The following is a 19151-nucleotide window of genomic DNA, read 5'->3' as shown; positions in this document are numbered from 1 at the left end:
GTCAGCCCTTAATCTCTCTTATTGTTCTCTTCACTCCAAAAGCTGATCTTAAATCAACTTTTAAGATGGAGATAATATCATTCAACAGAAAGATCACTATCCCTAAAACTGAATAGCTTCATTAGCTAAAGTCAACACACACATTAGTGGGTTATATGATAGTAAAACCCTCAAGGATAGAAACCATTAACATACCATAAACCCTCAAAAAGTCAGAATTTGTGATTTGTACTGAAGTTTATATTTACTTAGAAAACCCTTATTTCATAAACAATAAAGTTCAATTGTATAAATAAGATTATAATGTGGATACATTAAAACACTTAGGAGAATAAATTTCTCAAGCACTTCAGAGATACCTATTTGCACACAGAGTAGAAAATAAATGTTTGCTGAATAAATGAATGAATGAATATAGATAATTAATGTACCAATTACAAATCAGTAATGTTTATTGTAACAGGTAACAAAAACCTCTAAGAGATGACAGGATGAGTTATGAAAGAATGAATGAAGTATGTTAAATTTACCTCATTTCCGATTGTTATAGAAAAGTAATTTTTAATGTTTCAAAAGTAAGTTTTATGTTTCAAATTTTTCAAAATATCTCTCTGGGCTTTTAATGGTTCTTATATGGCCTTCCTTCTACAGCATCAAGCATAATGTTACCAATGATGAGGAACTAATAATATTTTCTGACCGATGACTCTACTGTGCTACTCATAAGAAAGATGAAAGTCTATCATGGAACTTAGAAGTACAAATTTAAGCAAATACTTTCATAATGTCTTATAACTGCAACAGCTTAGCTTCTCTAATAAAGAACAGTGTGGAGAAAACACACACACACACACAAATCTTCAAATATGCCCTTCCTTATGTGATGCCAGAAAATAAGTCAGGCATGTTCCTTTCCAAATTTAAAATATATATATAAATTAAAAAAATAAAAAACTTTCATATGTCAAAGACCTTCACCATATACTGACCAGAGAAAATACTACAGTGTCACGTCGGTCAATGGAGTAAGCCATCAGAATCCTCTCCCCAGCAAACGCGCACCCTGGGACTGCAGGGTACGAAGTTTTGGTCTACACTGCCCCCAGGTATATAACCTATGACAGAAGTCTTTTGGGCATACATTTACCTTCCGGGAAATTGTGTGAGAAAGCATAAGTTGCTTACGATCTTTAAGGCTCATGTGCAGAAATCTCTGAGATACATGCTATTTGCATTGACCACTTTAGAAATTTGAACTCTTTGAGAATCTATGGTTCAAAAGACATAGTCCATAATCTACTAGCTTGGAGATTCTTTCACTGTATACAACTCTACCTATTCTTGCCCTCAGTAACTCATTCCCAGTTTGTTCTTGTGGATCACCATAAATCTTATTCATGGCCTCTGAATTTGACCCAAGTGAAAAACACAATTTAAACAAGAACCACAGTGCCACTATCTTATCTGAATAACATCATTCCAAACTGTAAGGCTATCAAAATGTCAAGTGAAAAAACACCCTTCAAAGTTACATTAAAAAAGCTAAATCAGAGAAGAGAGCAGGAAGAAACAAGGCACCTCCTTTAATGTAATCAGTGCATTAAGAGCTGCATTTTAGATATATATTTGCACACACTAGTAATAAATGAAAGAGTTGATCGAGGAAGCTTTCCCCTTGCTTAGGTAGCTGGCCAGGTGAATTTAACCAAGAAACATCTCATCAGCCTGCCAAGAATGGTGTCTCAGGTGAGGTAGTCAGTTAAAACAATTGGATATTGTTTTGAATTACAATGCTTTCTATCTATATCCAACTGCAATCTGCAAAGTTAATTTCTGCATCCCTCCACACTCTGCATGTTAGTGTGTATATCCTGTACATCTCTAAGCCCCCACCAAAATGTTAGTAAAATGAAAAAATCACTTATCTACAGGAAACTTATGTGGGTTATTATAACAATACAGAGCACATTTAATTAATCGCACTTCCTTTGATATAAATGACCATCTATGGTCACAGAGAGAACAGTAAGTTAAATGAATACCATTAACATAGCAATCAGAACAACCCTAAAATTATTTTTGTACAAGAAGTTTTAATGATTTAAAGAAAAATATTTTAGCAAAGTCAGGCAAAATATATTCAATAATGATTTCATCCAAAGGTCCAAGAATTTAAAACTCTGTTTCTCCTAATATATGGTTACCCTTCATACTGTATTTAAGGTTCAAAATGTAAAATATTTTAAATCTTGCTGCAAAATTAAATAATCAGAAAACAATTTACTTACTTCTGGATACTCTCACAAGCTCTGATACATTGAAGACTCCAGATTTTACAAAACTATCTTCAAGGTATCCTGAAAATAAACACCAAGGGGGAAAGATCAACATAAGCAGGAAGTAAATAATGATTAAACACTAGAATTTGTTCAAGTGTTTTTAAACCAAAGGTTAGAACAAAAAAAAAGTAAGCTTACAACAAAAACAAGTAAAACTCTTGTGAATGCAAACTGGGTCTGTCTAAATTAAAGTAAAAAGTTTAGATGTTAAATAATCTTCTAAAACAATGTTTTAAAACCTTCTAAAGGTACAGGGCAATCGGTATGGTTATTTTTGCTACAGCCCACCCCTAGAGAAAGAAAGTTCATAAATGCAGTTCAGCTTGGTAGCAGCTGGTAGACTAAAGTCCAACCATTTGAAAAAAATGAGAGAGAGAGAGAGAGAGAGAGAGAGAGAGAGAGAGAGAGAGAGAGAGAGAGAGAGGAAAACCACAACCACAATTAGCACCTTGTTGGAATTACTTCAAAGATCTCTTGAAACCACTGTTCTTTCACAAATCCTTCCCTGATTAAAGAAAAGTGAGCTGCTGTTACCAGCACCCCCACCCTTGTTCCAGGGTCATGAATCACACAAAAGCATAACTTGTACACATTCTTTGCATCAACCTATTTTCGTGTAATATACCTCACACGATTGCCTTGCTTTCTCACTCTTGCTACTACGCCCCTGGACTTCCTTCATTTCAAGAACTGACACTTTTTCTAGCACACAGCAATGATTCCAGACCTCCAAGAAATGCCATGTGACCCTTCTATGACTTTCACATACAGGGACCACTGTGGCTGTAGCCAACAAATGGTTCAGGCACCTGAGTAAATCAGACCTGTGTGGTAGCTGGTCTAGCTGTAGCCAGGACTAGAGCTGGAGGCTCCCACAAACACCCGTCATGTTCCAAGTTTCTCATTTAAGTGAAGGAGGTGTAATGAGGGTGAGGAGGAAGAGAACACCTTAGGAACAAGGAATATGGTTACTTACTGCTATCCTAAGGAGAGATTTAAAAGAGTCTGAAAATCCTCAGAATTAAAACACTTCCAAGAAACAGCTCTAGATTCCAAGAACTGGCAATATGATTGGATTCTACTTAAAGATTCAGGGCGGACCAAGGGATGAGATTCATTGCAGGGGTCTGAGGCATTCACTGGCGGTTTAGCAATATGAAGCACTCAAGTCAAAGAGCTGGGAATTGCTACCCACCCACCATGTACCAGTGTGGAATCCTGAACAAGTTATTAGACTCTTTGGGCCTCAGAGCCCCTCATTTATAAATTAGAGATAATAAAATCACCTACACCACTGAGTTGTAATAAATAATAAGTGAGATAAAAATATAAAACCCACAGAGGCCCTGATCACGTGTTACCACTAAGTGCAAACGGGCAGCAGGAGCCAACAATCGCCCACACACTGAATTATACACCCTGGGTTCTAGGCATGCTCGAATCATTTGTAAATCTGCATTTAGAAATTTTACCAGAACCAAAGTTATCACACCGTTTTTTAACCATACACAGTGTGAAAAGACAGAAAATCATTTAATTATAATATACAAGAGGGGACCCAAAAAACCCAAAATTTATTTATAAAAATTGTGTATTGCCCTGGCTGGCGTAGCTCAGTGGATTGAGCGCGGGCTGGGAACCAAGGTGTCCCAAGTTCGATTCCCAGCCAGGGTACATGCCTGGGTTGCAGGCCATAACCCCCAGCAACCGCACATTGATGTTTCTCTCTCTCTATCTCCCTCCTTTCCCTCTCTAAAAATAAATAAATAAAATCTTTAAAAAAAAATAGTTAAAAACACATTTAAAAAAATTGTGTATTTATTCTTACATGTTTAAACTTCAGTCCCTTCAATGTACTGTCCATTTGAGGCAATACACTTATCAAGACGTTTTTCCACTGCTCAAAACAGTTTTTGAATTCATCGATTTTGATGCCTTTTAGTGCTTCTGTCATTTCTGTTGTTGTTGTTTCACCTCTTCCACATTGGCAAAACATTTCCCTTTGAGGACTTTTTTCATCCAGGGAAACAAACAAAAAAATAGTTGCTTAGGGTAAAATAGTGTGAATAGAGAGGGTGGGGCATGGGGATCATGCCATTTTTGGTCAAAAACTGTTGAACACTCAGGTGGTGTGGGCAGGTGTGCTTGTAAATCCCCCATCATGAAATGGGCAAACTCACTGAGAGTCTTAAAAAAAATTCAGTGAAGGCCAACACTGCCTCTCACAACACCACTAGCTGGTACACTGATACCAATGGGTTCTTAGACACTCACCTAATGGGAGAAGCCTGTACTATAAGGGGCCTATCCTCCAGAAGACAATTACAGTTTTTTTGGTGGTGGGGGGGGGGTCCCACCCTCATATGCTTTCCTCTTGTGGACTGAGGAGTCATCTATGTCTGAACACTGTTTTATACCCACACATCTACCTTCTTTAGAAAAAAAATGAAAGAAAGAGAGAGAAGAAATTATGAGATCCCACCTGGTGATAAAACTTAGGCCTCATGTTAAGTCATTACTGCAAAAAAATACATAATTTTAAGAGGATGATAACCAAATGTCCCCATTTGATGTACTTCTATTTTGAGAAATTCCTACATGTTGAACGATTAATTTTTCACCAGGTTGAATTCATTTCAGTGATTATTGAGCAACTTGTATGTCAGCTAACAGGGTATTAAAAGACATGAAAACAAAAAAACACATTGATTCCCTTTGTAAGGCTGGTGATAAAGATATTTCTAATTTTCTGAACCACCATCGTTTTCTACAAGGATTTTTGTTGCTTTTGTTGTTTTAAAGTATAAATTATACTTTCATATATGGTAAACATTAAGTTTACGTACGGTAAATATACTAAATTTGGGCTTATTTACATTTCATATTAGACCTCATTTATCATGACCACAGCTCACGCACTTAACCCATCAGACAAGGTTACTCATCCTCACCTGTACTCTGTACATGCCTGCCCTCCTCTCTTTCTCAGGCAGCTCCCTTCTGGCCAGAAGGCCCTCTTTCTGCACACTCAACTCTCAGTCTTTAGTGTCCAGTTCAACCATCCACTCCACAGTCTGCACCTCTACCCTCCACTCCCAACCCCTGTGCCAGCTATAACCAATTTATTTCATCTATATTCACATAGTACATAATTTGTACTTACTTTACATCACTTTGGACATTCAAGTTTTCCAAGATAACTGTTTTCAAGTCTTGTATTTCTTACTAGATTATCACCTCCTTTATTTGAAGGAGTGGCTCAATTCTTGTTCATCTCTGTATCTCCCAAACAACTAACTCAGCATCTCTACATATAGTAACTACTAACTAAATGCTTACAGAACAAAATTTTAAAATACAACTTACTGACACAATCACAAAGGAGCATATTAGTAATTTTATAACAGTGGAGATTTAGATGGCTCAAGGTTGAAGCACATCTATATTGAGCCTTGTTATACTCCGGAACTCATTTGCTGGAGGTTTTGTTTAGGCTTTTGGGTAGAATGGAAAAGAGTAGTGATTACATTCAGGTTGTATCTCTAACTTTGTTGTGTACTAATGTGTAACTTTAGGCATTTAGTACAAAATATATACCAAGGAACTAGAAGTGTTTAAAGAGTAAGAGTTCAAAAATATCTATAAAAATTGATGAATGAATAAATAAATGGTGAACATTTCAGTGTATTTATATAAATTACATCTTGTCAAATACATAATAACATTTCAATATGTATGTATCATCTGAAGCTTATTTCCTTATTTCTCCAATGAATAGTTTGGGCTCCATTTGCTTCTCAGTCATGCCCATTATGATGGAGTGGGCTGTACCTGTTAGGGGCCTCATAACAGAATAGTGCTATCTCAAGCTAATCCTACTAGTGGGAAAGACAGTAAGGCAGTCACACACAGGCAGATACAATGACTATTCCATAGAAAAGGGAAGACAATTCCAAATGGAGCATGGTATTTCTCCCTACCTGACCTCCAGCTCCCTAAGTTCTAAGGAATTTGAATCTACAAGAAAAACTGAGAGTTATTTTACTAAAACTATGAAAGGTATTGAAAATATGTCAGAGCTGGTTTGGCATCCACTAGACAAAAATGCGACCTGATAGTTCCCACTGAGCTCTGCTCCTGCATGGAGCATAGTGAGACTCCCAAGGATGAGTGGTAATGCCTACTGACAATGACCTTATAAGAGTGGGAGTGTTGTGGGAATCAGACAACTGGGCTTGGGAGAAGCGCCTGAAGCAGGGGGCTGCCACCTTTCATGCATGTGTGTATGTAGCACAGGCTTTACAATGGATAAGCATTACCCAAGATGAAGCAGAGTAAAGAAAAGAAATAGTGAATGACACAACACCTGGGTAGTTATTGAAGTAATAGTGCTTGCTCACATGATACAAAAAAAATAATACATAAGGATTCTGACAAAATTGGGGGAGGGAGGTGGGTCATGCAGGGGGTCAGGAGCCCTGTGATAATATAAAGAGTGAGACTCAGCAAAGTGCAGTTATTGTTGTAGCCTCCAAGCTGTGGGGGCCTTCCAGAAACACAACTTTCATGTTACGTAGACCCCTGTGAATCTAAATAGCTGATACAAAGGCCAAAGATCTTAAAGCAATTTGGAGACATTCATGAAGTAAATACCCTTTGTCTACCAAAGGAAATAAGAGCATCTTTGAGGCAGAGCAGCTGTTTAATGGTTACAGAGCAATATTACACAGCAGCTTAAGCCAGGAAGCCAAGAGCAACTCGGCATTTATGTGATGTTGTATTTACACCACATGTATGCTTTTTAAAAAGCAAAATTGAGTAGGAAATAAAGACCTCTGCAAACTGAAAACTCTCAAAGGCAATATCAAACTATATTATTTTACTTCTTTTTTCATTTTTCTTTAACAAAAGCAACAATAAATCACTACTCAGAAGTTAATACAGTGTTTAACCTCTTTAAAAACAACAACAGAGGGACACAATGGCATATCTAACTGTTAATATCTCAAATTATAATCAGCACCATTTGAATGTTAAACAACATTTACATAGAAAATCCAAAGGAAGACTGATAACACTCATTTTTATAGTCTACTGTGTTCTAGTCTTGAAATTAAAAATAAATAAGCCACAGAAAGCAGTTATTAAATGCATGAAAGCTGTCTTCAAGTATTTGAAGGACTGGGAATGTAGATGGTGGATTAGATTTATTTTGCATAGTTCCAGGAACTGTTTTTTTGGCCCAATAAGCAGATTTGTCATCCAATAAGAGAAGTCCCAGAAATGAATGGAAAACCTTGCAAAGGTAATAATAACCAATGTATGCCAAGCTAATGTGCTAAGATCTTCAAAAGCATTAATTCATGTAATGCTCACAATTAACCTACAAGCTGTCATGTTACCATTTTACAGATGACAAAACCTGTGTCTACAGAGGTGGGGATTTTCCAGCTATAAAGACCTCCATTAGATTGAACAATTATTACTTGGTAGGAAATTGTATAAAAGCATCTCCAAAGCTCATTATAACCTTCAGATTCCACTTTTTTACATGACTGTTTCCTGTTACTTTTCTTGCATTGCTTTAGAGAAAGAACAGGACACTATATATCTCACAGGCATTTTCTAGCCCGACAATTCCAATTGTTTTTTTTGGTAGTGATGTTGTAAGACATAGCTCTGTCTTCTGTTTCTCAACTGCTCTGAACCGTCCATTATAAATGATGATGTTGTGACTGGGAAACAGACACACTAATCATTGTAAAGATAACGATTCTCTGCACACAAGCTGAACCTCAGCCCATAACAAAGATTAACATTCTAGTGTTGACTTAGAATTAGGTATCCTTCAATATGAAATGTAAATCACTGGTGGAGATATAAGTAATCTGCTAGAGAGTCAGAAATTTTCTGACTCTAACACACAGTACTATATTAACATATTATCTGTGTTTCTTAGTATTTTTTTACCAATCATTACATTTATTCATATATATGTATGTTTGTATGTGTGTATTTTTTTAAATTGATATCAAATTTAAATAAATTTGTATCCTGCTTGTTACTAACTAACATTATCTATTTCCCTTTAAGCAGTTTATCAAAAGCATGATTTTAATGCTTATATAAATTTACAATGCATGGATGCATCATACTTTATTTGACCATTCTCTTATGGTTTGGCATTTTAGGTTATTCCCAATTTTAAAAAATATTATAAACAGCACTACCATTAACATCCTCACACACAAATCTTTGTCAGCAGTTCTCTTGATTTCCTTCAGCTGGAGTTCCCAGAAGTGGAATTACAGGGTCAAAGGACACACACTCTTTTAAAGCTCTTGGTAAAAACTGTTGAGCTGATTTTGATAAAGGTTTCTGCCTGGTAGTATTCCCTCTGACAGATCATGTGTGTGTCCATGTCACTACCCTGCTGCCAGAACTACATGTCACTCATGGTAGTAGTGATTTGTTTTTAACTGTGACAAGTTGATGGAGAAAATACATCATTAATGTAATAATTTTCATTTATTTAATTTTAACACAGTTGAATATTTTTCAGATACATATGCATTATTCATTTGAATGTAACATTCAAAAATAGGCAAAACAGGAACTGTGCTAGCAGGGATATTTTATTCCTAACATTGATGAGATTATTTCTAGAGGTTCACAGTCAATGATAATATTGGCTATTAATTGATGAGTAATATTTTCCTTCATCATTTGATATATTTACTTATTCCTACTTTTCTCAAGTTTAAATATATTTTCTGATCAGAATGATTATTGAATGTTATTAAATGTTTTTTGGGAGGGCATTAGTAGAAATTACCCATTTTCTTCCTCACAGCATTTATCGTCATTATATATTACAGAATTCTCAGATTAACTTATCTTTGCTTGTCTGTGGAAGGTAACTCTTTTAATTTATTGTTGAATTGGTTTGCTAACAGTTTCTTTCAACTTCTCTATATGTAGTTAAGATATTTTTTAGGAATTTTTCTATTTCATCTATCAAGTTTTCATACCAGAATTACATACATGTTTCATAAAATGGTTTGGATAAGTCATTAATTTTTGTGGAAAAAAAAACATTAAAGGTTCTTGAAAGTGTGGGGGAAAAAATCACTGGTAAAATCATCTTCCCAGAATTTGTTTCAGAGAAGAGTCTTAGACAACTTTGAGTTTTTCTTGAAATTTATTCTGGTTTTCTGGTCTTGTGACAATTGTATTATATATTTTCCAAGAATGTCATCAACTCTTTTCAAATTTTTTAGTTTATAAGCATAGTATGTTATGGTTTGCTAAGTTGGCTATATTATAGTAAATATACAATTATATAATATTATCATTAATATATTATGTTAAATTATACTAAAAAAATCAGCTCTATCATTTACTATGTAAGCCTACGGCAAGTTAGGCAACTTTTCTACACCTCACATTTTTCTTCTCTAAAATACAGATGATAATCAAAATACCTATAAGTCAATATGAAAACTGTATATTGTTTTCAAATAATGATAAAGAGAGACATTTCAAGACAGGGAAAGGGAAGGTAGAACTTCCAAATTAACAGAGAAAACAAAACAAAATGAACAGAAACCTAATCAAGACAGCCAAAATAAGGACATTAGATGTAAAAATAAATAATTAATATAAAGGAAGATAGAAAGAATAAAGTCAAGTATATCAATCATCACAACAAATATAAGTGGAATGAATAATTCCATAAAGAGAGCACTAGATCAACTCAAACAAATAAAATGCAACTATTTTCAAGGATCACAAGATAAAAAAATAACAAGAATAAAATGTAGAAAACAAAATGGTAGAAAAAGAGAAGTCAGGCAAATTCAAATGAAAACAATGTCAACTAGCAAAGGTTAAGATGGAATTTAAGATGAATTACAATGAACAGGAGAAAGAACATTATGAATAGATAAAGGCACAATTAATGAAGAAAATAAATCACCAACCCCACAGGCACCAAACAATACTGTGAAAAAGTACATAAAACAAAACCTATTAAAATACAAGAAACTTGAAAAAATACCAATATATATATAGAGAATTTTGAATACATCTCTTTTATAATAGAACACGACTATCAGATAAACACTAAGTTTATATCATTGAAATACAAACTACACTTTGTTATATCTATGAAAATTGTACAAAAACTGACCATGTCTTTGACTGAAAAGTAAACTTTAACAAATTATTCAAAGTAGAGACTTCCATGTTGTATGGTCTCATCTTGGGAAAATAAAACTAGAAGTAAAAAATAAAGTTATCAAATTTTCTGAACTATCTGAAAATTAAGAAAATAAACCATGAATCAAACAAAAAATTTAAAGAAAAATTATAATCAAGAAAACGAAAAAAAGAAAAAACTAAAGAAATGTTTATAAGATAAAAGAAAGCATGGAAAAATAACCCCCAAAAAGTTAAATAGGGAATTAAATATAAAAGCTAAAATTAGTAAAGATGAAAAAAGGGGAGTATTTAAAACAATAAATAAAAAGAAAGATGATTCCCTGTAAAGATTAGCAAAACAGAAAAATCATGAACCAAATGCATTAAAAGAATTATTAGAAAATAATGCATTAACCTTAGTGACCATAACTTTAAAAACTTAAATGGATAATTACTTACTAAAACAAAATTGAGAAAAGTGAAAATATGAATACACCAACAACCTTAGTGCAGTGATTCCCAAATATATGCTGGGCATTGGGACCACCTAAGATTTGGAGAAATAATTTATTCTTGGCTTCCTCCCTCAGCTATTCTGATTTAATTATTATAGATGTAACCTAGGGATGAGGATGTTCTAAAAGTTCCCCAGGTGATTCCAATGTGCAACAAAGGTGGGAACTACTGCACTAGCATTTTCCTATTCAAAACGTGATCCCAGAACCAACAGCTTTGGGATCACCTGGAAGTTTGTTAGGTTGTGTAGAAAACAAGGTTCCACCTCAGACTCTGGGAATCAAAATCTCCAGCTTAAGAAATCCACAGGGGATTCATATGCACTTTAAAATTTGAAAAACCTAAACAGAATTTTAAAAGTGATTTAAAAACACTTTTTAAGAAGGCAGCAGAAATAAATGGGTACACAGCTGAATTTTATCTATCCGTTACCAAATCTTTAAATTCCAATGCTATTTACACTCCTGCAGGCCTTAGAAAATGATGACAAGTCTCCTTAAAAAGACACTCTCCTGAGCCTTTATTAGGCCAGCAAAAATTAAATAACTAAACTTGCAACATCCTTCATCAAAACAAAGCAACTAAACAAAAATTCAAAGACCAACAGCATATACAAATTCAATTTAAAGAATCCTAAATAAGATTAAATATATCCAATTCATATATTCCAACTGACTATAGCAATGTTATCTAAAGAACAATATATTATTATCATTAGGGTTTATTCCATGAAGTATAGTTCATTATCAGAAAATCTATCATTATGAAACACACACCCATGTATGCAACCATATCAATTGATACTGAAATATACTCTACACCAAGAAGAGAAACAGGCTTCCCTAATAACAAATCTAAACAAAAATATATATAAAAGCAAACAATAAAAAGTCTTTAACAAAACTAAACAACAAAGTTTTCTAAACAGGAGAAACAAGTCTGCCATTCCTAGTTACCCAACTTCCTTCAACCTTCTTTGCTTTTCAGTTCTTAAAAATGCAATCTGTAACTAAACCAGTCACAAAAAGACAAATACTCTGTGACTTCATTTAGATGAAGTATCTAGAATATTCAAATTCATAAAACAAAGTAGAGTAGTGGTTGCCAGAGGTTCAGGGGTGTGGGGGATGGGGAGTCGTTACTTAATGGGCACAGAGTTTCCGTTTTACAGGAAGAAAAGTTAAAGAGATTGGTTGCACAATAATGTGAATAAACAATGTCACTAAACTGTATATTTAAAAATGATCAAAATGATAACTTTTATGTTACGTGTATTTTGCTACAATGTTTTTAAATGTGATCTGGAATTTGGGAACCAGACCATTGTTCTTGTCCAGAAAGTATCCAGCCACGTGCTATGCAAAATAGAGGCATTTACTGAAGATACAAGATACCAGAAACATTGTACATAGGATAATGATGCTTCAGTCTCCTTCAAAGCAGGCACCTTGGGACCTCACACAATTATCCCAACATTATTAGTAACTGTAGCACAAAGTTCCTTCTGCTCTGGTAGCAGAAGCCACAAAACAAAGTTTGCCATAACATATTTCATGCCAAGATCCTGCATCAAAATCTCAGACATAGTAGTTTTTGGAATCCCTAGATCAGCTCTAGGCCTCATACTGTCAGTCGCCGATCTTTGTTGATTGTTGATTGCAACCCGTACAGGTTCAACATTCTCAGGTGTTCTGTTTGTTCCAGGCCTTCCAGAATGTGGATTGCTTCCAACAGATTCTCAACCATCTTTGATGCATTTGTGCCACACTTTTATTTGTGCTGCTCTCATTGCATCATCCCACAAAGCCTTCTGAATCATCTGAATAGTTTCCACGAGGATTGTCCTAGCTTAATGCAAAATTTGATGCAGATTCGTTGCTCTACATGCTGTCATTTTGAATGTGACAGCCACACAGTAGACATGTTCACTCAATGGCATCTACTGCCTCCTCTGACTAGTACAGTGAAGTCATCTTTGTTCATGCATGCACTTTCAAGTCCACTCTTCTTGACTGGCAGGTTACATCAAGGTTACACAAACCATTCTTTTTACATTAACAATGGCTGGACTTTTTCCGGACTGACCATATAATATGTGTGCATATATATGTATGTTGCTCTGGATCTTTTTCTTTTACACTTGTGAGAATTTAATGAATTCCCCTCTGCGTGGCTTCAAGCTACCAGCACACAAGCCCAACCAATACCCTTTTTTTTTTCCCAACCTATACTCTTAATCTTCTCCTCAGCTCTTCTGCTAAAGAATTTGGCCTTCACAATGACAGGCTGCTTTGGGAGCATTCCCTTCCCTAGAACTTTGTAGTATAGTAGCCCAATCCCACCACATCAATGATGGGATCGGATGTAGGCTTATTTTGGGCAGCATTTACCAGTATCTGCTCACTGACCAAGGTCCACAGTTTACCGAGGTTGACAGTTGGGGCAGAAGCTCTAGATCCTCTTTAAGAACTCATGCCTCATACCAACTTTCCCAAAGTAACCTGAGTGATATTTGTCAGAGCTGATCCTGTGATGATGCAAGCCACTAGCATTGCCTCAGCCTCCTAGGTGTTTCCTGTGCTTGCCGATGTGGCCGAGCCATGGCTCACATGGTCTGGAAGCTTCAGGGTCTTCCTCAGTCTGGATGGCATGTTGGTGGCCAAGATGTAAGAAGGAAACCTCCATGAAGTCCCACAAGGTATGGGACCTGTTGCTCTGGATCTTGATGAAGTAAGTGCCCATTCTTTCATTTTCCGGTATCTGCTCACTCAGGGCATATTGTTGCTTGTTGTTGCTTCTTTTTACTTAGAGGATATTCTAACCAGATGTAGAGTTTGGCCTCAGAAAAGTCTAAGGCAGTCCCCTGGCTACTATAAGTAAAGATCTCAATACAGGTTGAGATTGACGGCTCTAGAACTGACACAGTTGGATCTGAATTAAATAATAATAATAAAAATAAATAACGATAATAATCCTGATAACAATAATAGTGGGTATCACTTACTGAATGTTTATTATATGACAGGCTCTGTGCTAAGCACTCTAATCTCTACCTCAGTTCAATTTCCAGATTTGCTCCTTTTTTATTAATGACTTTGAATAAACACTGAAACTCTCTAAGTCCCCAATTCCTATAATAACAATACTGAAACCATAGATTTTGTGTGAGGATTAAATGAGAAAGTCATATAGCATGCTCAGGGTTCAATACAAACTCATTGATAAAGGCAATAGCTATAATACAAATAATAGTATTAGTCAAAGTTAATAAGCATAGCTTTCAACCAATTCCAATGGCAGCTGGTCCTTCAGTGAACAAGCCTCTATGATAAAGAGGTGGGCTCTTCTCACCCCACCAATTAGATTTGTAAGATCATACCAGACAGTATATGGAAACTCTCAGTTTCCATTAGTGAGACAGATGGAAAGACAGATGAGACCAAGTTCATGAAAAGGCCTTGTTTGTGGTGATAAGGAGTTAGGCTCTAGCCCAGAGTGGAGCATGTTTGCTCCACTCTGATTTTATATTAGGAAATAAAATCAGACAGTGAGATATCTGTCTTCCTCCTCACTCCCTCTCTCTCCTCCATTTCCTAACCCTGCTATTCTCCGGGTTTACAGCCTTTTGAATTGATACTTTAAAAAATCTCTAAACCTAGGGAATGTTAGTGGGATAGAATAAAACTTAAATGTCTACAATTTCTCAGGGAACCAACACTGCAATTTTTTCATGTGATAACAGATAGGAAAACCACCACTTTTAAAATTCAATCTAATTATACTGGTCATATAGTTATGGGGTAAGCCTCCAGGATTCTACCAAGTGGTTATCCTTCAGTCTCAGTTTTAGTGTGCTTAGAAAAAGTTTCTAAGCTTTTACATACCCTCATGGAAATTTTACTGAAGGGATGAGAGAATGTGAATTGGAAGTTAAGCCAGAGATGTGAACTTTATATTAAATAGCTAATGAAAGTTATTTCACTATATGCCTAAAAAGACCTGCCTTTAAATTTTACTATTCTCATCTGCTAGAATCAAAATTCTAGCAGGCTTATGTGTATGTATGTGTGTGTGAGACATAAAATTTGATAACCAGTTCCTATTTCTATGAAAATACAAAAGACATAAAACTAATTTTTCCAAACTTGTTGTAAAGACTTACAAAGTTACAGAAATCAAAGACATTTTGGTATTGGCAAAAGATAGACATATATAGATCAGTGAGGTGGACCAGAAATACACATATAAATATACGGTTATTGATATTTGCTAAGAGTAGGTATAGGCAACTCAATGAAAAAAAGGTCTTTTAAACAAATTGTGCTGGATTAATTGGATATCCACAATAAAAAAATAGGACATTTACCCCTACCTCACACCTTGTGTGGTGTATATTCCTGTAACGGATCAGTACTATGCTACAAAAAGGAGTAAACTATTGACACATGCAACCACATGGACAAAACTCAAAGCCAAGCCAAACAAAAAAGAATACATGCTATATGATACCATTTACATAGAATTCTAGAAATGTAAACTAACCTATAGTGACAGAAAGGAGATCAGAAGTCATCTGAGGATGAACATAGAGAAAGGGGTAGATTCCAAAGCAGTCAGAAATGTTCACCATCTTGATTGTGGTGATGGTTTTACAGTTATAGACATATGAGAAACTCGGCTTAATTTATATATGTGCCCCTTTCCTTCCCTCTCCTTCCCTTCCATGTATATAAATACCATAGAGAGATAGGCAATTTATTTTATGTAAATTATACCCCAATAAGTAAAAACAAAAACCAAAAAATAAACACCTCTTCGAGCAAGTGATGTTTAACTACTGGTCTCCAAATTTTCAAAGAGTGATAATATTTCCACATGACAAAAAAAAATCACAAATGAATCCGAAATATCCTATAATCAGGAAAACCTTTTAAAGATATTAACTACCATTGGTCACATAATTTTTGCAACTTCTAGCAAGCCACCTTACCCATTTCCTCACTGATGATCATGTACACCCCAGCAACAGTACAGTATACACACCGAACCAAAGCACAAAAACAGGAAATCAGCATTCTCCCATTCATCACTTCGGGAGTAGAAAAACTTGCCCCTTTCAAGACTAGTATTTTGAATCAGTAATTACATTAGAGCAGTACAACTCTCAGTCTGACACATTCCTACAAAATTCATCAGACCATGTAGGCTACACAAGGCTTAAAGCTTAGAACATCTCCAAATAGCTCTGTGTGGGGTGCAGTGTACCTATAAAGAAGAAGAGGCACCCTGTAACTGTCTCTATAAACACCCACTTTTCCTGATGTAGGTCAGGTCCTACAGAGATAGGGATGGTTTCCTTACTATAGTACAGGTTACAATTTATTTAGCCTGTTACTGGTCTAAGGTTCCATTGTATACATTGAACATTGTCTCTGGTCATACACTGCCTTAGATGTTAGTTTTATAAGTGGAGGAACACAATTCTTACCTAAAATAGTTAAGAATTCACTAAAGGAAACAGACAAGTAAATAGTGATAAAGATGCAGTAAGTGCTATTTTTCTATGGCTGTACTGAAGAGAGGGTCTGGAGAAGTCTCACTGATGAGACATCAAAGACGTACAGGAATTCTAGGCAAAGAAACAACATGGACAAGCCAATGAGGAGAGGCACATGGCCAAGGCTAAAGCTAAATACCAAGTCCAGCAGAAACCACAGCATGAAGGGCCATAATAGATGCCATACTAAGGATTAGACTCAGCCTAGAGTGGGAACCTTTGAAAACAAATAAGGAAGGGAATAAAAAAATCATATTTGCACATTATGGAGATCACCATGATATATAATGAACATATCACAGGGATTATGACCCAAAGCAAAATGCCAGCTATAGAGATTACAAAAATTATTTTAAAATCTAGGTGCTCTAGTTAAAAGAACAGAATGCAAATATTTGTTTTAAAAAGTAGTAATGCATTAAGATTTAGTGTCAATTATTTTCTTCTTTCTAAAAGATACAACTGCTTTATTTTTTTCAATTTGAATTTCATTTGACATTCAATATTATTTTATATTAGTTTCGGGTGTATAGCATATTGGTTAGACATTCCTATACCTTACAAAGTGATCCCCCAATAAGTCTAGTACCCACCTAACAACATACCTAGTTATTACAATATTATTGACTGTATTCCCTATGCTCTACTTTACACCCCAAGACCATTTTGTATCTGCCAATTTGCACTTCTTAATCCCTTCATCCTTTTCAGGTCAACTATCTTCTTTTTAAACTATTTTGCCTTCTTCATTTAAGGGCAACCCATCAGTGGCCTTTCCTCATGCATCTGCTCATTTTTCTGCATGCTCTCTGAAAATTCATCGATACTCCCTTCTTCACCTGTCAACACTATGTAAGGTAATGTAATTTATGGGGGTTATTCTGGATATCAACTATAACATATTAAGTATAAAATGGCAGAGTACTTTATATCCTAATGAAGATGATAATTTTATAATCCTTGCTTACTTATTATGCTTAGAACATAGCTCAACTCAGAAAATGACTGCAATCCAAAATATCAAATTTTGAAACTAAAATTCCACTTCATTCAAAAGGTGTCATAAAATAAACAATGGAGAAACAATAATCTTCCATCATGTAGCCTGCCAGTGGCCTATGCAGCGCGCCAGGACACAAGAGCGCTCGGAGAACTGCACATGAACACTTCCATGTAACTTTTTTGTGCCAGGGGTTACCTGTAGCCTCCTCCTAGATCCCCAGGGGTCTCTAACCCCCAGGTTCAGAACCCCCAAATCTCTACCCTAGTCTGAAGCTCCAGACCTTTTTCTCCAGATGGCTCACCAGCACTGAAAAAAAAAAACAAACAAAAAAACCTTATAGCTCCACTGAAGTATAACTTAAATACCCTTTTAGAGTGTACAATTCAGAGGTTTTCAGAATATTCAAAATGCTGTACAACCATCACCAATACCTAATTCCTGAACATCTAAATCACCTTAAAAAGAAAGCCTGTACCATTAATAGTCACGTATCCATTTCCCTCACCCTGCAGCCTCTGGCAACTACTAATCAACTTTCTATGTTTATGATTTTGCCTGTTCCAGACATATCCTGTAAATGAAACTATGTAATACGTGAAAAATAAATGCATCCTGTCAGCGTTTGTTTCGTGTCATTAACAAGTACACATAATGATTTTAATGATGACAAATTCAAATCTGAAATTTAAGTTGTTTTGTTGTTTTCTTCCTCCTGAATGACATGGGGATGAATATGTTCAAAGTATTGGAAAGTATCTTTATTGGGATCAAGAATTAGAAATATTTCAGTGAAAACAGGAATCTGCCCCTAGTTGTATTATATAAAATGAAATGAAAGTTCAAGGTCCTTGAAGACCAGCATACAAGTCAAAAGACCCAAAAGGACTTATAACTTTGAAAATCAAAACTTGATTTTTTCTTAAATTCTTCTTCCATCAATGACATTATTATGCAAAAGCCAAGAGTCAAATTACCTCACATAGGTACTTGCTTTAAATTAACTGATATCTTGATACTCTTGTATAACTACAAAAAGAAAGAAGAAATGAGATCTTAAGAGATTGGCCTAATAACTTTAAATCACATTCTATAACCCCATGAGATAGAAACGTTAATAATCAGGTAGGTAGGTAGGTAGGGAGATAGATAGATAGATAGATAGATAGATAGATAGATGATAGACAGATGATAGATAGATATTTTTTGTACTTTATTGCACTTGTAAAATATTACTATAGAATTGACCCCTCTTTCCCATCATGATGCTCTAATATGCAACTGAGGGTTCCCTGGGTGCAGTTTTACAAGACAATACATCCAACAAGCTTAGCTTCTGCAAAGCTCAGAGACTGAATTAACCTAGAGCAAGTCCACTCTTATCTGTTATACTGAACAATCCCAACTATCCAGCTGTGAGGAGGAAAACGTTTTGCATTATTAAACTGTAGCCAGATGCTGCAAAAGCAGACCTTGTAAGTATGGAGAGGGAAAAGAATTTAAATTGAGAGGAAACTTCAGATGGAGGCAGTCTTGT

The 19151-nt window shown here is 35.3% G+C and overlaps 1 protein-coding gene across 11 annotated transcripts in view; it reads right to left on the bottom strand.

Annotated features, from left to right (window-relative positions):
• Positions 1-19151, bottom strand: part of NFIB (nuclear factor I B) — a 429811-nt gene that overhangs the window by 67906 nt on the left and 342754 nt on the right. For all 11 annotated transcript variants that reach the window (XM_045840343.1, XM_045840349.1, XM_045840344.1 and 8 more), the window contains exon 4: positions 2289-2357. In XM_045840343.1, the coding sequence (XP_045696299.1) occupies positions 2289-2357 (69 nt within the window). The remainder of the gene's footprint in view (positions 1-2288; positions 2358-19151) is intronic.

This window comes from Phyllostomus hastatus, unplaced genomic scaffold, assembly GCF_019186645.2.
Source record: "Phyllostomus hastatus isolate PE091 unplaced genomic scaffold, TTU_PhHast_1.1 phas_contig_34, whole genome shotgun sequence".
Lineage (NCBI taxonomy): Eukaryota > Metazoa > Chordata > Mammalia > Chiroptera > Phyllostomidae > Phyllostomus > Phyllostomus hastatus.
This window is presented reverse-complemented; position numbering and strand designations above follow the sequence as displayed.